General features: G+C 37.8%; 1 protein-coding gene across 1 annotated transcript in view; it reads right to left on the reverse strand.

Annotated features, from left to right (window-relative positions):
• Positions 1-2,081: 2,081 nt before the first annotated feature.
• The window catches only part of timm50 (translocase of inner mitochondrial membrane 50 homolog (S. cerevisiae)), a 28,159-nt gene continuing 13,099 nt past the window's right edge, over positions 2,082-17,141 (reverse strand). The window contains exons 5-11 of the mRNA XM_067365251.1: positions 12,082-12,140; positions 11,875-11,994; positions 9,570-9,674; positions 8,623-8,721; positions 3,165-3,321; positions 2,972-3,078; positions 2,082-2,886 (exon numbers count right to left, since the gene is read on the reverse strand). Of these exons, the coding sequence (XP_067221352.1) occupies positions 2,788-2,886; positions 2,972-3,078; positions 3,165-3,321; positions 8,623-8,721; positions 9,570-9,674; positions 11,875-11,994; positions 12,082-12,140 (746 nt within the window). The 3' untranslated portion in view covers positions 2,082-2,787. The remainder of the gene's footprint in view (positions 2,887-2,971; positions 3,079-3,164; positions 3,322-8,622; positions 8,722-9,569; positions 9,675-11,874; positions 11,995-12,081; positions 12,141-17,141) is intronic.

Below are 17,141 nucleotides of genomic sequence, written 5' to 3' on the forward strand. Positions count from 1 at the left end.
ATTAAGCACGAGATGTTTTCTTCGCGCGCCCGTGATTAACACTTTCCCATCCACGTGTCCAACATCCAAACGGTGCAAGAGTCGTCGCGCTGGCTGAGATAAAGCGTGTCTGTGGGTGCTAGTGAGTTCTGGGAGGAGGAGGAGGATTGGCACATGGGGGTGAAATGACACATGGCGACAGTTATGGTGAGGTGTTAGCCTGTGGCAGAAGGCGCAACCATAAATGTGAATTGGTGCCCCTCTTCCAAGGTGTGAAGTGCGACACGCAGTGCCCGACGCAGACCGGTTCCCAGGCTCCCTGCACGTGTATGATGCTCTGAGGTGTCACTTTATTCGCATGTCATTTGTTCACACCTTTGGGAAAAGTCTGTTCTGGGCCTGGCGACTTAATTTAATTGGTCAGGGAAAACAGTTTCTACAGGTGTGCCACACTTGTATACACACTTTCCGAGATTTGAGATATTTTCAGAACAGGTTCCGTTAAAAAATACTGAGTGAACTGACTTTCTGTTCATCGCACTGTAAGCTACAGGCGAATCACTGCAGGCTAGGCCTACTACTCCTACATTATGAACTTAAGTTCGCGAACAAACTCTTGTCAGCTGGTTCTTTTTAGTGAATCAAAAAATATACAGTGCGATGTATAAAGTGAGATTTCCGAAATATAAGCTTGTTCTTTTCGTGACCAGGGTAGTTCGACTCCCGAGCGGATGACTTTTATGAGTTATTTCTTTTAAATGAATCGTAGACATGCAGCGTCGCTATCAAACGAACGACTCCCACGAGTCATTTTTTTTGTAGTGAATCAAATACACTCGGAGCGGTTACTGAATTTATCTTAATCACGTTTTTGTTCGACTCTAAATGATGCATTTAAAGCTCGTCAGACTTTGCAGTTACACGTTATCATGTGAAAAAGAAGTTTATCAATTGTTTTAATGTTTTATTAGGAGCAATTAATGGATTGCGTTTTCTGCTTGACATGGTCTGGATTTGCAGAGGCCAGACAGACGTTTTGTGCTATTCAGTGGTTACCACAAGGACATAATGGCACGTGTCCGTCTGTCAAGCGCAAAGGTGTGACATTGACAAAAGTTTAACACCTCGCATTCTGTCTCTCAATTGCCTCAAATTGTGTGCGTTCTGAAGCGTGCTGCTGGGGCATCGGTCGGTCAGAGAGGTTATCCACATTATGTGGGTGTGGGTGTTATTTTAAGTGCACTAAAATCGAGAAGTTAATGGTAGAAGAAACTGATTTAGTGCTAGATTCTAATTCACACAAGAAAAAGGAACACAAACAAGTCTAAATGACTTTTGTTTACATAGTTGCTGCTATTAGAGAGATCTTTTTCAAATTTAATTTTAATATTTGTGCAACACTACCCCCCGGTTTCATAGACAAGGCTTAAGCTAGTCCTAGACTAAAATGCATGTTTGAGCTTTTGTAACAGAAAGTAACTTGTACTGACAGATCTTAAAATATGTCACTGCCATCATTTTGTCTCAAGATGCACACCAGTAATGTTTTTTTTTTCCAATTGAACGTTTATAAAAGCTACTTAAATGCCATAATTGATCTAAGGCTTAATCCTGGCTTAGACTAAGCGGGGCCTACAAGTACCATTAGTTACATTCAACCATCTAATTCTTTCAAGTCTGATATTGTTTAAAGAAATTTGTAATATTACAATATTTTTATATCAAAAACCTTTGCACAGAACAGTATTTGAAATGGCAAGAAATTACAAAATGAAGTGTCATCTCAATATTTTGATTGCACTGAATAAAATTGCATAATATGCATTTTATATATATTTTTTTATTATTATTTGATTTGTGCCAGATGTGCTTTTTTAAATAATAAAAAAAGTCTTTGTATATTAAGTGCAATACTCAAATGTGTTCCAGAAGAAACTTCACGATTTAGGTTCACATCTCAACTACCTGCCATATTTAACAACTGATTATTATTTATGATAAACTACAGTTTGTCAGGTAATGAAAGCAGATTTGCTATGGATCAGACCTTTCGGCATAGAAAATAAAATACCATGACATCACACCTCACACACATTGTTATGGTTTGTTTATTGGAGATATTCTGTGTGTTTCACAACATAAGCAATACAAAGAAGATTCCACAAGCACATCTTCAGACATGACGGACCGTTTGTGAAAATGAGCTGGCTTTATTTGAGAGGTTCTCCTCAACACACCGCAACAGTATCACCATGACAAAGACAGTCTCGCTGACAGCATGAACACAGATCTAAGGTTTTGATTCATGTGCCATGTGCTGAGCAGACCTTATGGAAGTCTAACATCAGGCTATTGCCTACAGCATCAATTATGGGTTTGAAGTGGGGCCTATGTGATGGAAACGAGATCAGTTTTTCAGTTCATGTGGTGCTATGCAGTTCTTTGCTCTTGCAGAGATAAGGGAGCCATAGAAGTGGACGGGAACAAGTCCAACCACCCTGAAACAAGTTCTAATCAGTGAGATCATACATGAGGGCACCATATCTGTGTGTCTGCTGTCCAGGAAGTGCCATCTTCCACAGGAATGAAACGTCTTTTGGAGTCGCTCGCTCCTATCCCAACCCTTATAACAAGGTAGCATCCCGTCAGTGTAGCCGATTGGATGTTTTTCCACACATGTCCTTCTGCTCCCATTCTCCCCTCCCGCCCACATACACCGTCCACCTTTCTGACTTTGACCTTTATTTCTCAATGGCTGGTCACAGTCGAGGTGGGACTGTCTAAGGTGGGTGTGAGCAGGACGAGTCCTCACTGCTGCTTCCGAGAAAAGAAACGACCTGCGATGGTACCTAATGAAAGTCCCTGTTTCTTCTGTTGCGCAAGCTCCGAAAGTCTCTGTTCTTCTTCCTGGATGTGCAAACATATTCATGAAATATGAGCAAACACCACTAAATATGACATCTGACAGGGAAAAAGAAAATGTGATGAGTACCTGTGCAAGCTGTGCTTGTCTTCTTTTGAAAGCTTCAATAGGGTCTTCCTCATGGGCGTAGTTCTCTAATACTGAACGCACATCCTCCACTCCACTGATGGCAATAGCTACACAACATATACAAGATTAATTGAGTTGTACAAATGAACTATACAATCGACAACATCTGTTTGCTCCACACATGCGTACTCACTTTTAAGGAAGGCAGCCAAGTCATAGAGCGTGCGATCCTCTGAGTTGCCATCCCACTTGCGCAGCGCCAAACCGTTGAAAGGCTGTAGACCGAAGGCCTCTCGCTTACAGTCCACCACAATGACTTTAGAGGTGTCTCTGTTCAAACATGACACGTCCTGCAAGACAGTCATAAGTGAATATCATTTATTTACTTTGTTTAAAAAAACAAATGGAATTAAAAATGCTTAGATGGAAAAACACCCCAGATTTAAACCTCAAACTATAAATAATAAATGTATAAAAATGTATATTAATAAAAACAAAAGAATAAATTAAAATCTTAAAATATTTAATAATGTTAAAATTTAAATATAAAATAAGAATATCTACAAATAAAATATATCTAACATTTAATGCACACACACATTAGATGATAAATTAATATTCTATCTGCCAGTCTGTCAAATTACAAAAAAATTAAGAATCTAAAAATAAGTAGTCATTTAAAATGACATTTTGTACATTTAAAAAAAATGCTGTATATATATATATATATATATATATACACACACACACACATAAATAAATATACACACATTTTTATAATTTTATACTCTTTATAATATGTGACCTGGGACCACAAAACCAGTCATAAGGGTTAATTTTTTTTAAATCTAAATTTATACATCATCTGAAAGCTAAATAAATAAGCTTTCCATTGATGTATGGTTTGTAAGGATATTTGGCTGAGATACAACTATTTGAGAATCTGGAATCTGAGGGTGCAGAGAAAAAAAAAAATCAAAATATTAAGAAAATCACCTTTAAAGTTGTCCAAATTAAGTCCTTAGCAATGCATATCCACTCATAAAAATAAATTTGATATATTTACGTTAGGAAATTCACAAAATATCTTCATGGAACATGATCTTTACTTAATATCCTTATGATTTTTGGCATAAAAGAAAAATCGACCGTGTATTGTTGGCTATTGCTACAAATATACTCGTGCAACTTATGACTGGTTTTGTGGTCCAGGGTCACATATTTCATATTTCTTATATTGCTATCTTAATACATATTGAACATTGCATTATTTAATCATATTGCTGTTGTTAACATAAAAAAAACAAAAAAAAACACACTTGAGGCTGTGTGGTACAGTGACTTTTATTGCTTCAACAGGCCTGACATCTAGCAAACTAGGTCCAGTCTACTTATCACAGCTATACATACAAATTGAGGTTAAATGTGACCTCTCACACCCCCCAACATTTGTGTGACACTGATGTGAACCATATTTACACCTATGCATTTGTGGAGGGGTGCAAAGACTTAACACCAGCCCATTGCCCCTAGTGCTCGCTCTCTTGCTCACACAAAAACACGCACTCTCTCTGGGCCAGCTGTCTCAGTGGTGGTCCTACAGAGCAGATGGACAGGGACGCTGCACTCTCTCTATCACTGAGGTCATCAGCATCCCCCCGAGAGACTGAAAAAAGTTGCGTGTGCGAGAGAGATGGAGGGGCCCCGAAAGGAAACCCCTCTTGACGGCGGCACACTCCGCAGCATTTACAATAAATTACCCGCATCTGCTTTCCCTATGAGACACACCCAAACCCCACCGGGAGTGCGAGTGTGTGTTTTAGTGTATTTGTTATTGAGTGTATGAGCGTGCATGTATAAATAATGAGATTTTTATGGATTATGGCGTCCAAATCTCATTCAAAATGTGAAACCGAACGATAATTAGTACGTTTATGTAGCTAGTGTGTATTTGATCTTCAGTGTGGGTGTGTGAGCAGAGCTGTGTAACGCAGCTGGGCATAAGAGTGTCATGTTGCCGAGTCAAAGAGTCTCTTCAATTCCCCAGGTAAAACATTGGAGCACGAGCCGGAGGAAGCGTGCCGCTGACTATACGCACGTGCCACGCTACGCACCTGCCAATCAAAGCCCAGCCCGCCCCCCTATCTGTGCCGAGGACCTCAGCTGGGGGAGGGAGCAGCATCTACTGGTGTCATATCTGTATGAAACAGTTCAGAGAAAGGAAGGGTCCTATGAAATCAGTTTTAATTTCTCAAATTTAATTTCTTTCATTTGAATTTTTCTGGACTCATTTTAATGGTTAAATTAAAGATAAACTAACAAAAAAATAAAAAGTTATATTATTTAAAATGTGTTCATTTTACACTATGAGTCAATACATCAATCCTTCTTCCAATACATGTTTTTGTCTTACCCTGATTCACTATGCTTTTTATAACGCTTTATATTTTAAATCGGGCAGGATGGTTTTTGCGGGAAATTGCGTACATGCGCTTTGATTACTTTGAGGTGTGTATGGTGTGAGAGTGGCATAGATTAGTTGTCGCAATGAGCGAGAAAGGTTCATATGAAGAACGCTAAATCTCGAACCTCCAGGAAATCACCTTTCTTTTTAAAAAAACTTGCTGGCAAAAGGGAACGCAACAGACACTGAGCTTGTAATAAAACAAGAATTAGCAGAGGCGAAGCACAACCAAAACAATGTTCTTCCGCAAAATGCATGCAGTTTTGTTTTTTAACAGCTAGAGGGCCAAAAGTTACATAGTGTACCATTAAATTTTAGTAATCAAAAAGCATGTCTAATTAACTGAATTAAAAAAACAACAAATTGCATTGTTGAGGGGAAAAAACAAAACAAATAAGTCGCATTTTATTACATTCAGAAATAGTGTAAAATAGTAGTACATAACCTAACTTACTGGTGTTGTTATTTATTAGGGATGTCCCCTAATAGTTGACTAACCATTAGTCGACGAGATGAGGCATTGTTGACCAAAATTGGTATTAGTCAGTTAGTCACAGAAAAAAAAAAAAAAAACCTCCACAGGAAGTGGCGAAATCACGGCAGGAAACATTCGCCCATCATTCATCGACCTCAAATATGGCTTATCACTTGAAACATGAAAGTAGTAGCAAGTTTACAAGTCCACTTGCTCTAACATTAACCTAGATAAATGTGTGCTATTATTTGGCACATATCCAAGTGTTGTGTGGAGAGCGCGCTTACTGCATGACATGGAGGCGCCGGTGCGATCACTTGCAGAACATGCAGACTTTAGATTTAAATATCATTCTTTTGCGCTTTAACAATGGCACACACTAGTCCATATTGCAATTTGATTAAGTTACTCATCCAAAATTTGCCAAATTCTGGGTAATACTTTAAGCTCCATTTTTATGATTGTATTGCACGTTTCAGTCTGCATTTTCTGTATTGCGTAAATCATATGGCCCTACAGAAAGGCCATCCTGGGCAACTGAGCACATTCTTGAGTTTCATATAAATACCAAGGAACTCTTCCTTCATGCATCACTCAAAGCGATCAAGTTCATGCTGGTCCTAAATTCATCATGGCGCTGTAGAATTTCCTTTCAGTGTAATTTCCTGTCATGTCACGTTTTTGTTACTAATTGTTTTAGTCATTTATTCTAGCTTCATCTTCAGCTTTTAAAGTTTTTCCTTCTTAATTCTTCAAAAGGAAACTCATTCAACTGCATTTGTTTTCACCTTCCCCCTCCCGCTTTTGAGGGCCAGATGGGAGGTGAGGGAGGGGAGAGAGAGGAGAGAAGGGTGAAGCAGAGTGAAATAAACGTGGGTTGGCAGAAGGTGGATGGAGAGAGAGTGCTGATGGGGGTCTGGTGGACAAGGCCAGACAGGCAGTGGTGAAATGTGACCGGAGCAAAGACCTACTGCACAAATACGCATGCATACACACATGTCTACTTCTGTACGAGCACTAAGCAGCTACCAAGTAGCGTGACTGTAAGAATAGAAAATGGTTTCAATTCGGCACATTAACAATAATTAAGGCTGGATACCTTTGCCTTCATGCAATGTTCACTTAAAATTTAAAAACACTTTAATGTATTTTTTTGCAAATCTCATAATGATTATCTATTTTTCATAGTGTACTATATTGAGATGCTTAAATTCACTTTAATGAAAGATTTATTTATTTAGTATTTTTTATTTTATTTAATTTTGTCAGTTATTTGCCGTAAAATTATAAAATGGTTTGTTATTACAAAAAAAAATTCTAATTTTGAAAAAATTTTAATTAGAAAAGATGTTTGCTCTAATTTGTTTTAATCCACACATGTTCTGCAAGTTTAAATGTAATATCTTGAGATTAATAATAGTATTTTAACAGTATGCAATCAAGGACACAGAGTTAAATAAATACATTTTGAATGTTTTATACACTACTGTTAAAAAGTTTGAGGTTGGTGTGTTTTCTATTTTAATATATTTTAAAATATAATTTATACCTGTGATGGCAAAGCTGAATTTTCAGCATCATTACTCCACTCTTCAGGGTCACATGATCCTTCAGAAATAATTCTAATATGCTGATTTGCTGCTCAAGAAACTTTTTTTAAATTATTTAATGAATAGAATGTTTGAAAGAACAGTATTTATTTGAAATCGAAATCTTTTGTTACATTATAAATGTCTGTATCTTTCGAACAATTTAATGCATCCTTGCTGAATAAAAGAATTAATTTCTTAAAAAAAAAAAAAGACCCTAAACTTGTGTGTAATAAAGAATACATAAATTTTATATAATAACCTCCAGCAACATTTGACACTGTATAGTCCATATAACCATGGATGCTAAAAACTGATATAATTTACGCTATAATGGAATTGTAAATTAGATCTTAAGCGTTAGATGTGCACCATTCATAAGCCTAATGAGGAGAAAGCTTAGGTAACGACGGACGGCCTAACGAAGGAAAAAGGAGGGGGCAGAAGGTTAATGAGGCCTGAGAACGGAGGAGGAGGAGAGAAGGAGGGGAAAAAACTGCTATTGTCTTGGGCTGTTGAGAAAAGAAAAAAAGAATAAGGACATAGCAGTGGGGAAATCAATGGGCGAACAGAAGGACGGCATGCAGCAGAGACACGGGGGGGCATCGCGCCATAATGTTGCCCGGGTCACTCAGGAGAGGGGGTCTATGAGGCAGGGATCTTGAGCAATAAGATCAGACCATACTGTATTACATTCATATGGAGGAGTTTTACTCAGAACCATTTACTAACTTCCTTATTACAAATGGTTCTGTCACTAAATCCGGATTGCAAACACATTTTGAAACTACGAATGGGTTTCCCCGGTACTTGTCTTTTTTAAGATCAAACTATTAACATCTGTACAAGAAAACATAACATATGGTCAGAAAAGCAACTTCTTTCAGAAGGCGAAAAAAGTATTTCAGCGTTTTACGACATATGGCTTATCTCAAATGATTTTGATGCAACTAAAACAACTTGTGGACATGTAGGGGTGAAATACCAGACAGATGAACATTACGGTAAGTGCCGGACACTGTTTACAGGAACAGAGAAGTGTCCTAAATACTGAGAGTGAGTTTGCGCACATCACCAACAAAGCGTGGTACTGAGAAGCAGATCTACAGACTGTGAAGTTTACCTTAACATGGTGGCCCTCCATGTAGCGTGTGGCATCCCGAAAGAGCCGGTACATCACAAATCCTTGAGGATCTATACTGTCAATCAAGGGGTACGCCGTCTGCCCACACACAAACATGCAATGTTGGATTCAGGAATCATTTTTATGCACATTATGACATATCTTACAATGAGAGATTTCCCTTAATTGAAGTTAAAGGGATAGTTCACCAAAAATGAAAATTCTGTCATCATTTACTCACCCTCAAGTTGTTCCAAACCTGTATGACACAAAACACCCATATTCTTCAAAATATCTTCTTTTGTGTTCAGCAGAAGAAATTCATACAGGTTTGGAACAACTTGAGGGTGAGTGCATGATATTTAAAGGGATCATTTACCCAAAAATGAAAATTCTGTCATCATTTAGAGGAAAACAAGACATCTAAAATTACTCCTAACATCATATTCACTCATAAAAAGCGCAAATTACAAATGCTAGTTGCTCTACAATTTGTGAAGCAGTAAAGACGGTGGATGGGCCATTTTTTTTTTTTTTTTTTACAATGCTGACTTTCGTATGCATTAGAATAAAACAAAACAGCAGCAGCAAAAGGCTGTTCAATCAAAACAAGGCTCATTTGCATGACTTTACGAGTGTGCCACACCAACAAAACAACAAGAGACACACAAACACTAGCAGACTGCAGCTTAGCATAAAGGTCTCACTAATTGCATCATTTAGGAAACATTATATTTGAGCACAAAACAACGTGTTTGTAGAATCAACAAACACGTAGGTGTGCCACTGTATCCAAAATATCATCTTTTGTAAGTGGGTTCAATGTGAAGCATGGTTCAAGAAACATTTCTTTTCAACTGCAATTGAAACAGTCTATGCAAAAACATAAGCCAATCGTAATGGCATTATTGTGGTAATAGTCGGTCCTCACCACCGCTGAGACTCACCATGCCCGTCTCTGATGTGAAGATGACTATCTCGTAGAGCGGGGCCAGTTGCTGGAACAGATAGTCTATGCCAGGCCTCTTCTTAAAACGCCAGCCTGTGGCCAACTAGAGGCGGCAGAGGAGATCCATAAAAACATCAACCACAAGTAAAAAGGTAAAATGTTTTTACATTTTTATTAAGCCTAACAATAGGGTTTAGAAAAAAAGTTTGGGTTCAATACAATTTTTCTTTCAAAGAAATTAATACTTTTATTCAGCAAGGGATGCATTAAACTGATCAAAAGTGACACAAAAAGATTTCTATTTCAAATAAATCTTTTCATCAAAGAATCCTGGAAAAGATTTATCAGTTTCTAAAAAAATATTAAGCAGCACAACTGTTTTCAGCATTGATAGTAATAAGATATGTTTCTTGAGCAGGAAATCAGCATATTAGAATGATTTCTGAAGGATCATGTGACACTGAAGACTGGAGTAATGATGCAGAAAATGCAGCTTTGCATCACAGGAATTAATTAATGCAAAAATAATTTGTAATAATATTTGACAATATTACTTTTTTTTTTAAAATCAAATTTGTCAAATTTTAATTAAATAAATTCAGCCTTGATGAGCATGAGAGTTTTTGAAAAAAAAAAAAAAAAAAAAAAACTGACCCTAAACCTTTAAACGACAGTTAATATATTTTCCTTTCTAAATACAGTGCATTTATTTTAATGCAATCAGTTCCTCGCTTAAGTGAAGAAAAAATAAGAAAAGAAATAATATGTAACAGATTTCTGCCGCTAGCCTACTAAAGCAGCCCACTGCTGGCCGCCTTATCACCTATGAGCAAAACAAGTCATAAATGACAAATTTCAGATTTCTTGAGATTTGCTATTTGAACTCAAACATTTTGTAGACATCCCATCTGGAAAACATTTATAAATAAACATGCCTTTAGTCATTCTCAATCATTTACTGGAAATGAAAGCCTGACTATACCGATCATCAGTCTGAAGAAAGAAGGCATAGCAGAAAGCAGCATTTCACGGCAATTGATTGTGGAAAATATATGCCTTCGGTCACGGAAGTTTCATTTTACCGTCAAACTCAACTATTTCTTCTGTATTGGGAGATAAGATTCTGACTTTTGTATCATTTAGAGTAACCGATCCCTTAATTGTGCTTTTATCTGGCACCGAACACCTATACTTGAGTACACATGTCAAACAAAGCCAAAAAGTAAGTACAGTCACAGACAAAGCTTCACTTGAGGTTGAACTAAAATCACTGTGCCGTGCGCCACGGTAACAGTCTGCTGAGGTGTGTCAGATTACAGGTCGGCTATGCTCCACCTGTCACCTGTGTGTGGCCCTTCCTTCACAGCTGGCCAGGTAGAGAGAACAGAGGAGAGGAGGGAGCAGGTAAGGGAGGCGACAGGTGGTTGGCCCAAAATAGTGTTCCAGATGGCCTAGTGAGATTAACAGGAATTGATAAGGATAGTTTTTGTGATAAACTGATAAGTGACTAAGGGTCGTTTAATAGTAAATCAAATATAGACACTTTATTGCAGATGGGATATGAGTGCACAAATATACACACTATACAGCACAGCACATAGAGAGTCTTAGTACAAACTATATTATAGCAGGCGCAGCTGTGTTTAGATTTGAACAGCGCTGGGCCTGCAATTAGGAGCTAAACACCCAAGAGAAGAGTAGATTTTACCAACTGAAACATGTTAAATAGTGATCTGAGAATGCAATATCTACGTCCCACAGCTCAAAGTGGCTCATTTAGATGGAAAGTAGACTTGTTCTTGGGGTGACAAAACTATTTTTAGCAGCATTTCGATTATTTTATAATTATTATACAGTATGGAAGCCTATTTCTAAATCAGAGAACAAAATGTTATTTATGTGATAAAGTTTGGGGAAAAAAATTAAATCGATTGAAAAGCCCCATTTTCTATTTTAATATATTTTGAAATTGCTATGATGCAAAGCTGAATTTTTATCATCATTACTCCAGTTTTCAGTGTCACATGATCCTTCAGAAATCATTCTAATATGCTGATTTGCTCAAGAAACATTTCTTATTATCAATGTTGAAAACAATGTTGTTTTTTTTTGTGGAAGCCACGATACATTTTTTTCAGGACTCATGATGAGTAGAAAGTAGAAATAGAAATCTTTTGTAACATTACTGCTGAAAAGTTAGGATCAAAAGTGATGGTAAAGACATTTGTAGTGTGCATTGGTCCTTCCTTGATCCTTAAATGCAGATGCTCTCTTGATTACTTTAATTGAGCTGTGACACCTACCGACCACTCTGGATGGAGGAGGACATCGGTGAGCTCCAGCACTAGGGTGTATGGAGGCTGGTAATACGGTTCTCGCAGTGGGTCTGGGAGAAGCTTTGGGCTTGTGGGCTCGATGATCATCTATGGAGAAGCAGAAAGAGAACATTTTGTACCTCAGATTATTTCTTATGAGGATATAAATGGGAAATATTTTCTGTCTCGTCTAACCTGTCTGTAATCTTTGAAATATTTGAAGGTTCTTCTGAGCTGCTGGATGACAGGAACATCTAGAGGACAGAGGAAAATATAGACTTATGTAGACAGATTGATTTTATTCATGTTAACGGTAAAAAGCATAATTTAGCTTTAAGCCCCTCATATATCTTCAACTTACTGTATAATATGCAAATATTAAGTGTTAAAGGGAAGGTTCATCCAAAAATGAAAATTATATTATATGATTTTGAAGCCCAAAAAAATGCATCCATCCATCCATAATAAAAGTAATCCAAATGGCTCCAGGGGGATAATAAGGGCCTTCTGAAATGAAGGGATGTGTTTTTGTAAGAAAAATATCCATATTTACCACTACCATTATAAAGCTGGGATGAGCCAGGATATTATTTGAAGGTGCCCTAGATTAAAAAATTAAATTTACCTCGGCATAGTTAAATAACAAGAGTTCAGTACATGAAAAAGACATACAGTGAGTCTCAAACTCCATTGTTTCCTCCTTCTTACATAAATCTCATTTGTTTATAAGACTTCCGAAGAACAGGCAAATCTCACGTAACAGTCGGTGTGTACGCCCCCAATATTTGCATATGCCAGCTCATGTTCAAGGCATTAGACAAGGGCAGCCAGTATTAACGTCTGGATCTGTGCACAGCTGAATCAATAGACTAGGTAAGCAAGCAAGAACAACAGCGCAAAATGGCAGATGGAGCGATAATAACTGACATGATCCATGATAACATGATATTTTTAGTGATATTTGTAAATTGTCTTTCTAAATGTTTCATTAGCATGTTGCTAATGTACTGTTAAATGTGGTTAAAGTTACAATCGTTTCTTACTGTATTCATGGAGACAAGAGCCGTTATTTTCATTTTTAAACACTTGCAGTCTGTATAATTCATAAACACAACTTCATTCTTTATAAATCTCTCCAACAGTGTAGCATTAGCCGTTAGCCACAGAGCACAGCCTCAAACTCATTCAGAATCAATGTAAACATCAAAATAAACACTGTACTTACACGATTAGACATGTTGCATGACGAACACTTTGTAAAGATCCATTTTGAGGGTTATATTAGCTGTTTGAACTTTTTTTATGTTGTTTAAGGCAAGCGCGAGCTCTTGGGGCGAGGAGCATGAGAATTAAAGGGCCACACACCCTGAATCGGCTCATTTCTAATTATGCCCCAAAATAAGCAGTTAAAAAAATGAATTAAAAAGAAAAAATCTATGGGGTATTTTGAGTTCTAGGGCACCTTTAATATAACTCCGATTGTGTTCGTCTGAAAGAAGATAGCCATATACATCTAGGATGGCTTGAGGGTGAGTAAATCATGGGATAACTTCAGTTTTTACACAAATGACTACAGAGTTCACCCAAAAATTAAAGTAATTTTAAATGGTTTGGTGCTTATTGATAACAGCCATGTCACCACATCAAATAATAATTGTCACTTCAAGACACTATACGATATCCCAATATCATTCAAACTAAAGTGATTAGCCCAATTTTCATGGCTTTAGCTCCCTCCAATAGCCACATGCCATATGCCACCTCAAGCAGCAGAAAGGACAGATAAAGTGGCGGCACACAGGTTTCATGCGCCTCCTGCCCGGCTCGCTGTGCGTCTGTTAATGAAGCCAGCCCGCCAAGGGGCCCCATCAACAACATCAGGGCACGAGGAAGGAGGCTGATTGGGGGAGGGATGATACAAACTGCTTAAACAGCCTCTCCTCTGGCCGCTCGAGCCCTATCCCTCCTTTTCTCCTGTTGGATTAGTTTGGAGGGGGGGTGTTTGCGCTCTTTGAGGGAGCATGTGCCTGTTGGCAGCCTCCAATGGAATAAGCTTTCCCTTGAGGCTAATGAGCGAGACGAGATGGACGTCTCCTCATCATACTTATGTTGAAGAGAGACAGGGGTGGTGTTAGTAGGTGCTATATACATGATATCAGCATCACAGCTTTCTTTCTGTAAAGTTCTGGACTACTGAAAAAAACATAGCTGTGTTAGACAAAACACCTGTTGAACAAGGAATAGTTGTGGTCCATAGTCTTCTGAAGCAATACGATAGATTTGTTTAATGAAAACGCCACAAAGCTCTCAAATCAAATATGGCACCTGAGATGTATGAATCACTTGATTTGGGAGTGAATAATGTGTAATGTTATTATACAAAGCAACTGTATATCTTTAGGAGACTTTAAATATAAATATAATTATTTATAGGACTACTTGTATGGTGCTTTTCTGACTTTGTGGCACATTGTACACAAAGTAAAACCAAAACTGGGAGCTGGAAATTATTTTTGCAGCATGTTTTTGGAATAACATGAAGGTGAGTTATTCAGTACCTTTTGCCATTATTAAAAGTACTAATTTCTTTAAAACAAAAAACTAACTGACTCCAAACCTTTGAATGGTTGTGTCAGTGAACTATTCCTTTTAGTGTTTTCTAATTGTGCATTTAGAGAAAGTTTACCCTCTTCACATCAACCTCAGGCGTCTGTTTAACTCCATCCAAACTGGCACACATCTGTCCCAGCATAAGCCCTTCCTTCTCCACAAGGCCAAGATCAATAGAAAGGGTGAACAGTTGCAAGAACCGTTACCAAGACTGATCCAAGACGACACCGGAGAAGCGGGAAACAACTGGGTGCGCTTTGAAGAGTCTCTTGCGCTAACCTTGTTTGTCAGTGTAAATGGCGAGGAGTCCCATTGTTGCTTCACAGAGGGCCTGTGGCTCTCTGGAGGGATGTCCATTGAGTCTCTGGCGAGGAGGGAGGGAGAGGAAGATCGATGGCTAGGCCTCTGGACACAACAAAGGCGTCCTTTAATCCTGCACTGGGTTAGCATATGCTTCGCTAGTTTGCCAAAGGCCATTGCTCAATTGCCTTTCTTCCATCCTTTTCTTTGGGAGCCTCTTGCTTTTTTCTTCCCTGTCAATCGCTCCTTTCTGCAGCTGTGAAAAGTGGTCTTTAGGTGCGGCCCCTCTCTCGTTGCTGTCATATGGGGGCCTAACTGTTCTGTGGATAGAGTACCAGGCCTGTGCTAACGTTTTCATGGATGACCTACAGCTCGCCGTTTGTTTGCTTTAAGTATTAGAGGCTTTTTGTGCTTGAGTTCATTACACTCTCCGAAAACAAAAATCACAAAAAATAAAAACACAAATCTAACCCACTAACATATCACTCCCTATAACCATAACTCTACAATATTGCTAGAAGTTTGTGGATCATACCCGATGCTTGAATTGTTATTTTTTCCACACTGAAATAATTGCAATTAGAAGTTCGATAAATATATCGTCAAGGCGTTCCTTATATATTAATACAGCTATATGTGTGTGTGTTCATGCATAAAGACCCATATATGCTGTGTGTATTAGACTAGATATTTAAACATGAAGAGAAACATTTAAAATGTTCACTTCATAATTTTTTGTAAAGTGCCTTTCCCAATAAATAGTTACAAAGCAGCTTTATTCAGAAAAAACATGAGCTGGCATATGCAAATATTGGGGTCATACATATTGTTGAGATTATGTTGAGATTCGCCTGGTCTTCGGAGGTCTTTTAAACAAATGAGATTTATATAAGAAGGAGGAAACAACAGTGTTTGAGACTCACTGTATGTCATTTCCATGTACTGACCTCTTGTTATTTAACTATGCCAAGATAAATTCAATTTTTAATTCTAGGGCACCTTTACATTTTCCCTCAAGTTAAAGTTTCTGAGTTGCAGAATAAAATAAAACAGAATAAAACAGTGCAATGCCTTCAATGAAACTTGAGCTTTCGCACCAGAGCATGTTACACAAACCTTCAGCTTTTATTTCCAGGTTATTGTTATTGCTATCGGTTAGAGATTAAATCTTTGTGCGTTTAAGCTCAAGCAAAACAACTCCTCCTCCTGACACATTTGAATTCACATTGTGCCACCTCAAACAAGACTACACTTGTCATTTCAGATATCAGACCCAGGTGATGGGTGAATCTGTCGTTAAATTCCACTCCAAATATTATACTAGTAACACAAGTATGAAATCATACAGTTTCCAAGGTTTTAAACAAACAGAAGATTTACTTTTAGTTTCGGTGATCTCATTACAAACACTTTCATGCGACTTTATAAATCCAGTACAAATTGATTAATGCAACTTTTGATGAGGAGGCGGGCTGGTGAAAGACGTGCACATACACGCGTCTTCCATTGAATGCCGTCACTTGGCACAGCAGATTTTTTTTTTTTTTTTTTAGAGTTGCGTCTCTTATCAAGGGTCCACTCGTTGTCCCCACGCTGGCCCTCTGCTATTTTAGGGAGGGTGATCATGGGCCCAGGAGGCAGAAAACCTGCTTCTCCGCTCCCTTGAGGGAGTAGGCGTTTCACCTCGGTCTCTAAAGTAATCATGGCCCTTCGTTATGGCATTAAAAGCTATAAGAGCATAAGTGTTGGACAGCAGTGCTCTGGGCTCGGAGGTAATAAATCGAGGTAGGGGGGAGAAAGGGACACTTCAGGGAATGTGTGGAATTAATTATGTAATTATGATGAGACCAAGCGATTGCAGAGAGCAAGCGAAAGCAGCCTGTTATCTCAATTGACATCAGCAGTCAATGAAAAGCGCAGGTGCACAGCTTTTACAGCTGTTACGTGGCGTCTCTACCTTTACTCTATTAATGATCATGCTAATGCCTGCTCTGAAGACAGCATATCTGTAGTTGATGGTGCTATAAATACGTCAGTCCAATAATAACCACATAAAATTACCATAAAAACCAAGCCATTTCATTGACAGGAAGCCAAACTTAAAGAAAAACCATATATAAATATATATATATATATATATATATATATATATATATATATATATATATATATATATATATATATATATATATATATATATATATATATATATATATATATTATATATACAGCTATGGAAAAAAGTAAGAGACCACTTAACATTGATTTCTGAACTTGGAGTGGTCTCTTTAATTTTTTCCATAGCTGTATATATATATATATATATATATATTTTTTAATTATTT

This window comes from Chanodichthys erythropterus, chromosome 17 (genome assembly GCF_024489055.1).
Source record: "Chanodichthys erythropterus isolate Z2021 chromosome 17, ASM2448905v1, whole genome shotgun sequence".
NCBI classification, from domain to species: domain Eukaryota; kingdom Metazoa; phylum Chordata; class Actinopteri; order Cypriniformes; family Xenocyprididae; genus Chanodichthys; species Chanodichthys erythropterus.